Here is a 10141-nt window from a genome sequence, read left to right on the forward strand (position 1 = left end):
ATACTCCTAGTTCGAATGTACGTCACGGGAGGCAGTTGGCGCCACCGTTTTCTACAGTAATCCCTTGGGAATGCCTTAGGCTACCAGTGAGGTCATGTCACTACCAACTTCCAATGTTTAACTCTATGAACTTTCTATATTACAGTTCTACTGTTCCAGCCGCCGCCAATAAGTGTCCCCAGAGCGGGGACACTGGGGACATTTTGGGGCGTCTGTGTTATTTACCTGCAAGTGTGTCTCCACAAGATACTTTTGTGTGTAGAGACACAGCACGCCACCTGCAGTGCCCCACTGTGTCAAGTGTCTACGCAAGATACACTTGTGGTCAGTGTAGAGACATAGCATGCCACCTGCAGTGCCCCACTGTGTCAAGTGTGTCTACACAAGATACACTTGTGGTCAGTGTAGAGACATAGCATGCCACCTGCAGTGCCCCACTGTGTCAAGTGTCTACACAAGATACACTTGTGGTCAGTGTAGAGACATAGCATGCCACATGCAGTGCCCCACTGTGTCAAGTGTGTCTACACAAGATACACTTGTGGTCAGTGTAGAGACATAACATGCCACCTGCAGTGCCCCACTGTGTCAAGTGTCTACACAAGATACACTTGTGGTCAGTGTAGAGACATAGCATGCCACCTGCAGTGCCCCACTGTGTCAAGTGTCTACACAAGATACACTTGTGGTCAGTGTAGAGACATAGCATGCCACCTGCAGTGCCCCACTGTGTCAAGTGTGTCTACACAAGATACACTTGTGGTCAGTGTAGAGACATAGCATGCCACCTGCAGTGCCCCACTGTGTCAAGTGTCTACACAAGATACACTTGTGGTCAGTGTAGAGACATAGCATGCCACCTGCAGTGCCCCACAGTGTCAAGTGTGTCTACACAAGATACACTTGTGGTCAGTGTAGAGACACAGCACGCCCCCTGCCAGTACACCACAGGTACTGGACCGAAACGACGACCCATTTCGGTCCATCCTGGACCATTATCAAGTCGTGTGATTTAAATAAATTTAAATATAATTATAGATAATATTAAATTAATTAACCTAAACAATAGAACTAGTCTCCACTGTAGTATTGTGTTACACGAAAGTGTATTATTCAGTCAACTTAATTAAATAAATAAATAAATTATATATTTGACACTATTTTTTTTATTAATACATGAGGTACATCTGCATTAGTGCAGCTATCCTAGACTATATGAAGTGGAGTACAGTGTGTCAAAAAAGCTAACTAGGTGATGCTAAAAATTCCCCATCACACAGGATGGTTAGTCATACAGAGGCATGTGATGGGCAGTCTGCACTGGCAGACTCCAGAAGCATTTTGAGGATATCATCAACACAAGATTGAATAAGGTAGCAGTGGTAATAAAAGTCCCCATCTCGCAGGATGATTGACACTATGCCAACTTTAGGTTGGACAAAAGTCTGCGGATCAATTATTCCATATTTCGTTTCCTTTTTAGACTTGATCTCTATGATCTGAACTCGATGAATGATCCCTAACTACTATGTATCAATACTTCATTCATCCATCATTTGTTAAGTATTGTAGTGATCGATTCACTATCTAATGTTTTCACCTAAGTCATGGATTACAAGAGTGATTCAGGTAATTTGATATTGTGAGTCAACCAACATTATGAACCAGAGCATTCCACACTGTGTGAGATAATTCCATACTGTGATTCCGATCATTCCATACTGAGAGTTAGGTCATTCCATACTGTAAGACAGATCATTCCACACTGAAAATCAGAACATTCCACACAGAGTCAGCTCGTGTCACACTGATAGTCAGATCATTACTTACTAGGAGTCAGATCATTCCACACTGTTGGTTTGATCATTCCACGCTGAGTCAGGTCACCCACCAGAGCGAAACATATTAGCCTTCACAGTGAGTAAGGTCAGCCCCACATAGTCACATTACCCACCCCTCTGAGTCATGTCCAGACTCCCCTTAGAGTTTGATTACTCACCCATATAGGTCAGGTCTCCAGTAATTTAAGTAAGTTTAGCCGGTAGTGAGAGAGAGATCAGTCACCGCTGTCAGTACGACAGTCGATTCTACGAGTCAGTTCAGCCAACATTACGAGTCAGGTCGCACACCACTGAGTGAGTCAGGAATGCATTCTGCTTAACTAGCTCGAGATATACGTTCCAAGATAGACTTGTCATTGCTGGGTTTGGCTGACCACTCCTGACCAGTTCATTGTCAGGTGTGAGGGTGGGTGTGGCACGGGAGGTTTAGTTAGCGGGTGAAGGGGTTTGCTGCTCTACAGTGCGACCTCTGTGTGGCGTGGAGCCGCTCAATAAAATCTTTGTGCCAAGCTGTCCCTCCCACTTGAAGGTATTTTGAAAATGTTTCCAAGGAAGCTATAGATTCTATATTATCTGCATGTGGAGGAATGTCGTTGTTTGGGCATCTCAGTGAGTGCATTCCTTATGTAAGTGGCACATGTGTTGACAAATTGTCATGTCACATAAGTCTTGGGAATCCTCATGCCACGTTTTGTTTACTTCCGAAATTTAGTGAGATTATAGAAAATTATGGAATTTTTATTAATGTCGATGTAACTACACCTCTCTCTAAATTCATTCCTATAAAATGTATTTTCTTATTCATGATTCCTCATCTCTACTGCCTCACTACATATTCATCTCAATGACCACGCCCATCTTTCATCTACTTCATCAACACACCAACTTCATTAGCTTAACTTCATCCTACTTTTATCTTTTTAAATTCAAACCTTTCTTTTAATCACGTTCCCAGGTCGTGCTATGTAGTCATTCTCCCAAATTTCAATCAAACGTTTATAATACTTATTTTCTTCACAGGCAATATTCCTGTGAATTTTTCTTGTATTACGTCCATTCTTCGTACCTAAGTAACATACACTCTCAACCATCAGGATCAAACAATGCACACAGATAGTCAGCGAGTAGCACCAGGAAGTAGTCCGGTTATATGATTGGGAGAAGTGATTGGGAACTAATCAGATTGAGGTCAACTGCCGTTGTGAGTCAGGTCAGACACCACTGTAATTCAGATCTGTCACTATTGTGAATCAGGTCAGGCACTGCTGTGAGTCATGTTTACCCCAATGTGAATTATGTCAGCCAAGACTGAGTCAGGCCGGCCACCATTATGAGTTACTCCATCGATTAATATCAGTCATTTCAGTTAACACCGCGCTAGACATGCCGGTATTTTGAGTCAGGTCCGACATTGATATAGTTAAAATAGGAACCTCTATAATCCAGGTCAGTCTATTCCGAGTCTGGTTTCCCACTAATGTTAGTCAAGCCAGTTGCCAATGTGTTAGGTCAGTCTCTAATGTGATTTAGGTGAGCCACTATTGTGAGCAGAGTCAGCCACCATTATGAACCTGATCATACGACACTGAATCTGATCATACCTCACTTTGAGTCAGCTCATACCAGTGTGAGTCAGATCATACTACTATATGCTGGGATCTAACCCCCTGCTGTGGAGTCGCCCCCTCACATGTGTACCAGAAGTGATACCATTGACAGCCAACGAGGGCTCATATGTTATATGTTATTGCCAGGAGTAACTCTCCCCAGCCAGACCCGTCGTCAGGTGAGACACATTCAGCCTGGGCCTTCACTCTTGGCGAAGATCTGCACGTTCTGATGTGACTCACAGTGTGGCATGATGTGACTCACAGTGTGGCATGATGTGACTCACAGTGTGCCATGATGTGACTCACAGTGTGCCATGATGTGACTCACAGTGTGCCATGATGTGACTCACAGTGTGGCATGATGTTACTCATAGTGTGGCATGATGTACCTCTGAGTGTGGCATGATGTGACTCACACTGTGGCATGATGTGACTCAGTGTGGCAAGATGTGACTCACAGTGTGGCATGATGTGACTCAGTGTGGCAAGATGTGACTCATAGTGTTGCATGATGTGACTCACAGTGTGGCATGATGTGACTCAGTGTGGCAAGATGTGACTCATAGTGTTGCATGATGTGACTCACAGTGTGGCATGATGTTACTCACAGTGTGGCATGATGTGACTCACAGTGTGGCATGATGTGACTCAGTGTGGCAAGATGTGACTCATAGTGTTGCATGATGTGACTCACAGTGTGGCATGATGTGACTCACAGTGTGGCATGATGTTACTCACAGTGTGGCATGATGTGACTCACAGTGTGGCATGATGTGACTCAGTGTGGCAAGATGTGACTCATAGTGTGGCAAGATGTGACTCACAGTGTGGCATGATGTTACTCACAGTTGTTACGGAAAGCCACAAATACGGGTATATTTAGCGCACTGAAATAAAGATATAAGTTGTGAATTAATCTGATAACTTGTTAAACTGTTGAGGAGATAACAAGGAGGACGACCGTGGGAGAAGTTAGGACCAGCACTGCTCGTCTGGTGGCGGGAAATGACAGCCAATCACAGTCGCTGACAGAGTAAATAAACGCACCGAGACATTTGGGCGTAGTCAGTATTCCACTCACTCCAGCGACCATAACATCAAGTACCAGGCTGAAGGTCCAGAGATATAAACGACTGGAGAAGTGTTCCTCCCCGGCATACAGTGTCTTTACTCCGCGTTCTTGGCGTTTGTGAGAGGCGCCGGAGGGACATGTAAGCTGTGTGATGGTTCGGTGTACTCGGCGTTGAGGGAGGCGCCTGAGGGAGATATGTACAGTGTGTTGGACCAGCGTTGAGGGAGGCGCCTGAGGGACATGTGTACAGTGTGTTGGACCAGCGTTGAGGGAGGCGCCTGAGGGAGATATGTACAGTGTGTTGGACCAGCGTTGAGGGAGGCGCCTGAGGGAGATATGTACAGTGTGTTGGACCAGCGTTGAGGGAGGCGCCTGAGGGAGATATGTACAGTGTGTTGGACCAGCGTTGAGGGAGGCGCCTGAGGGAGATATGTACAGTGTGTTGGACCAGCGTTGAGGGAGGCGCCTGAGGGAGATATGTACAGTATGCTCAACTAGTTGCACTAACCTAGTTGTGCTTGCGGGGGATGAGCTCTGGCTCGTTGATTCCGTCTCTCAACTGTCAATTAACAGGTGTGCAGATTCCTGAGCCTACTGGGCTTTTTCATATAAGCATCTGAAACAGTGTATGGAGTCCACCACATCACTTCCTAGTGCATTCCATTTACTAACTACTCTGAAACTGGAAAAGTTTTTTCTAACATCCCTGTAGCTCATTTTGGTACTCAGCTTTTACCTCTGATACCCTCGTGCGTGTACCATCCGTGTTAAATAATCCATCCTTGTCTACCCTGTCAAATCCCCCTGAGAATCTTGTATGTGGTGATCATGTCTCCCCGAGCTCTTCTGTCTTACAGTGACGTGTGGTGCAGTTCCCGCAGCCTTCCCTCGTAACTCATGCCTCTTAGTTCTGGGACAAGCCTAGTTGCATACCTCTGAACTTTTCCCAGTCTCGTCTTGTGCTTGACAAGGTACGTGCTTCCTGCTGTGCTCGCATACTCCAGAATTGGCCTTACATATGTGGTTCTGAAAGATTCCTTACACAAGTTTCTGACGCCAGTTCTGATGTTAGCCAGCCTCGCATACGCCGCCGATATTATTCTTTTGATGTGGGCTTCAGGAAACAGATTTGGTTTGATATCAACCCTTAGGTCTTTCTCTCTGTTCTTCTCGGGAAGGACTTCATCTCCCATTCTGTATGCAGTGTCTGGTCTCCTATTTCCTTCCCCTAGTTTCCCTACCTTACATTTACTTGGGTTGAAATTTAATTGTCATTTGTTTCACCATTTATTCAGTTTGTTTAGGTCATCATGTAGCCTCATACTATTTTCCATCGTTTTAATCCTCCTCATAATTTTCGCATCGTCCGAAAATAATGAGAGGAACGAGTCTATTCCCTCTGGGAGATGATTTACATATATCAGGAACAGTATAAGTCCACGAACTGTTCCCTGAGGAACTCCACTGGTGACCTCTCGCCACTCCGAGACCTCACCCCTCACTGTGACTCTTTGTCATCTGTTGCTTAGGTACTCCCTTATGCAGTGGAGTACCTTCATTTTCACTCCAACCTGCATCTTCAGCTTTTGCAGTAGTGTCGTGTGTTGTACTGTGTGAAAGATTTTCAGGCAAATTGAAAAATATACTGTCTGTGCATCCCTGTCTTCCTTGACTGATTTTGTTCCCAGGTCGTAGAATTCAATCAATCATGTGAGGCATGATCTGCCAACCCTGAACCCCTGCTGATGTTTTGATTCAAAACAAGAGTGTTGGACCAGCGTTGAGGGAGGCGCCTGAGGGAGATATGCACAGTGTATTGGACCAGCGTTGAGGGAGGCGCCTGAGGGAGATATGTACAGTGTGTTGGACCAGCGTTGAGGGAGGCGCCTGAGGGAGATATGCACAGTGTGTTGGACCAGCGTTGAGGGAGGCGCCTGAGGGAGATATGTACAGTGTATTGGACCAGCGTTGAGGGAGGCGCCTGAGGGAGATATGCACAGTGTGTTGGACCAGCGTTGAGGGAGGCGCCTGAGGGAGATATGTACAGTGTGTTGGACCAGCGTTGAGGGAGGCGCCTGAGGGAGATATGTACAGAGTGTTGGACCAGCGTTGAGGGAGGCGCCTGAGGGACATGTGTACAGTGTGTTGGACCAGCGTTGAGGGAGGCGCCTGAGGGAGATATGTACAGTGTGTTGGACCAGCGTTGAGGGAGGCGCCTGAGGGACATGTGTACAGTGTGTTGGACCAGCGTTGAGGGAGGCGCCTGAGGGAGATATGTACAGAGTGTTGGACCAGCGTTGAGGGAGGCGCCTGAGGGAGATATGCACAGTGTGTTGGACCAGCGTTGAGGGAGGCGCCTGAGGGAGATATGAACAGCCTGTTGGACCAGCGTTGAGGGAGGCGCCTGAGGGACATGTGTACAGTGTGTTGGACCAGCGTTGAGGGAGGCGCCTGAGGGAGATATGTACAGTGTGTTGGACCAGCGTTGAGGGAGGCGCCTGAGGGAGATATGAACAGTCTGTTGGACCAGCGTTGAGGGAGGCGCCTGAGGGACATGTGTACAGTGTGTTGGACCAGCGTTGAGGGAGGCGCCTGAGGGAGATATGCACAGTGTATTGGACCAGCGTTGAGGGAGGCGCCTGAAGGAGATATGTACAGTGTGATGAGTGAGGCGCCTGAAGGAGATATGTACTGTGTGTTCGATCGCCGTTGTGGGAGGCGCATGAGGGAGATATGTACAGTGTATTGGACCAGCGTTGAGGGAGGCGCCTGAGGGAGATATGTACTGTGTGTTCGATCGCCGTTGTGGGAGGCGCATGAGGGAGATACGTAAAATGTGTCGACGTTAGAATTGTGCAGAAATATTCAGTGATTAAATTACTTTATTGACGACTGTGAATTGGTATGTACATATGTATTCCCCGAGGACGTGAAGATCTTTACCAAGAGTGAAGGCCCAGCCTGAATGTGTCTCACCTGACGACGGGCCTGGCTGGGGAGAGTTACTCCTGACAATAACATATGACATATGAGCCCTCGTTGGTTGTCAATGGTATCACTTCTGGTACACATGTGAGGGGGCGGCTCCTAAGCAGTGGGTTAGATCCCAACATATAGTGGTATGAACTGACTCACACTATGGTATGAGCTGACTCAGTGTGGTATGATCTGAATCACAGTATGGTATGATCTGACTCACAGTATGGTATGATCTGACTCACAGTATGATATGAACTGGCTCAGTGTGGTATGAACTGACTCAGTGTGGTATGATGTGACTCAGTGTGGTATGATCTGACTCACAGTATGGTAGGATCTGACTCACAGTATAGTAGTATCTGACTCACAGTATGGTAGGATCTGATTCACAGTATAGTAATATCTGACTCACAGTATGGTATGATCGGACTCACAGTATGGTATGATCGGACTCACAGTATGGTATGGTCTGACTCACCTTATGGTATGATCGGACTTGTGGGAAAAACCTGTCGAGATTGATACGAGAAGAGACTACCAGGGACTTGTACTGAACTAAATTAAAAATTACTGTCTGCAAATTTATTCAACTAAAATCTCTATCTAGGGTCGTAAATCCTAGCCCCTCTTTTCCTAATGACAGATTGTGGGCTGTAAGGGGCAGGTGTGATGAATTAGTTGATAGGTTGATTGAAGATCCACAGTCCACCTGCCGACAGGTATCTCACATCAGCCTGTATTTTATACAAGGATAAGATTTAATAAATTCAGTTCAATGACTGAACACTGGCTCTGTTTAAATCAGAGATTCAAACATGTACTTAGTCTAGCCTAGCACCATAACTATCAACAGCCAATATATTCTAATGCTATAACAATATTTAAATTGTGTAAGCATGATAAATGACCTTAAATGTAGTCTAAGTACTGTTACTAAGTACTAAAAAATATATTCAATTAAATTAACTTATATCATAACTTAAAAATAACTAAGCAAGCAATTGTTAATTTAATTTATATATTCAAGTATATATGCAGATGTATTTATATTCAATTTATATGATGAGGTACAGTCAGCCTGATTGAATCTTTTCCCACACCATGGACACTCATGAAGTTTGGTGCTTAAAGATTCAACTGCTGCACTACAATATTAATAAACTTACTGAAATATGAGGCGTTGCCTCGCTTTATAACTGACAGACAGACTTATAGGATATTAAAGTCAAACAAGCATACAATTGGCCAATTAATACACTCAGTAACATCAATATACTTCTCTGACTGCCGGAGTGTCTGTCTGACAGTGTGCCAGACTTGATAACTCTCTTCTTGCGAGTTTAGGCACGATATTTTATATCACAGTTTTGCTGCATGATGATCTAGTAGCGTTGCTACGTGATTCTCCTTAATTAATAGCAGTTGCAGAAGGATGATAGTGGAGGTGTGTGCTCCACAATACACTCCTATATAGATATAAATGTTCTAGGAATTTTCCTTATAGATATTGTCCAGGTACTCCCCCAGTTCTAGAGAGTGTTCACTGGTGATAAAGATAATTCGATAAGGTGTCCTGAGCTAAGTAATGTTAGCAAGGCACTATAACCATTGTTCACTCTCTTGTAAACAAACGCCTTCTGGCCCCAGGGTGTGGTGGGCGCTTCTCCCCCAGCCAACACCAACCCCATGCTCCCTGAGCACGGTAGCCTTCTATGAATATTGATTGATTATTTTTACTGTCTAGACTTATGATTGAGATAAGATGGGATTATAATATAATTTGATATGGGATTTAAAGATTATAAGTAGTACTTGCTACTACTACTGATTCTTATTAAGGACTCGATTTATAATCCCTACTGGAAATTGAATCATGTTCCAAAAGTTTTTTAATTAAGAAATCCTTCTAGAAGTTTCTGGATCCCTGAGAGATCATGCACAAACTCACGTAGGCATGTATAGGGCCCTATGGCATACGTGATCATAGTGGCATTGTCCTCTAGGATCAAGATGTATGATGAATCTCTAATGATTCGGATATGATTTTGATATGATTTAGATATAATATAGATATGATTTAGATATGATATAGATATGATATAGAAATAATAATTTTCTTAGATGATAATATAGATATGGTGGGTAAAATTTCCCACAGGACTCACAGTATGGAATGGTCGGACGAACAGTATGGTATGGTCGGACTCACGGTATGGTATGAGCTGACTCATTACGGTAGGATCTGTCTCACAGTATGGTATGATATGAATCAGTATGGTATGATTTGACTCACAGAATGTTAAGATCTGACTCACAGTATGGTATGACCTGACTCAGTGTTGTATGATCAGGCTCATAATGGGGGCTGACCTTGCTCACAATAGTGGCTCACGTAACTCACATTGGATTAGAGACTTATAGTGGCGCCTGTTCTAATCATAATGATTGCTGACCTCACTCAAAATTTCGGCAGATCTAACTCTCAGTGGTAAATGATATTACTCATAATGAATCCAAAAGTAACTCATAATGGTGGCCGACCTGACACAAAGTCTCAACAGACATGATTCACATTGGTGTAAGCATGACTCACAACAGTGGATGACCTGGCTCATTTTCTCCTCACCTTACTCACATAG

The 10141-nt window shown here is 44.6% G+C and overlaps 1 protein-coding gene across 1 annotated transcript in view; it reads right to left on the reverse strand.

Annotated features, from left to right (window-relative positions):
• LOC138355515 (S-antigen protein-like) overlaps window positions 1-5716 on the reverse strand; it is a 7790-nt gene extending 2074 nt beyond the window's left edge. The window contains exon 1 of the mRNA XM_069310714.1: window positions 5457-5716. Within this exon, the coding sequence (XP_069166815.1) occupies window positions 5457-5716 (260 nt within the window). The remainder of the gene's footprint in view (window positions 1-5456) is intronic.
• Between the last annotated feature and the right edge of the window lie 4425 nt (window positions 5717-10141).

The sequence above is a fragment of the Procambarus clarkii genome, chromosome 67 (genome assembly GCF_040958095.1).
Source record: "Procambarus clarkii isolate CNS0578487 chromosome 67, FALCON_Pclarkii_2.0, whole genome shotgun sequence".
Taxonomy (NCBI): domain Eukaryota; kingdom Metazoa; phylum Arthropoda; class Malacostraca; order Decapoda; family Cambaridae; genus Procambarus; species Procambarus clarkii.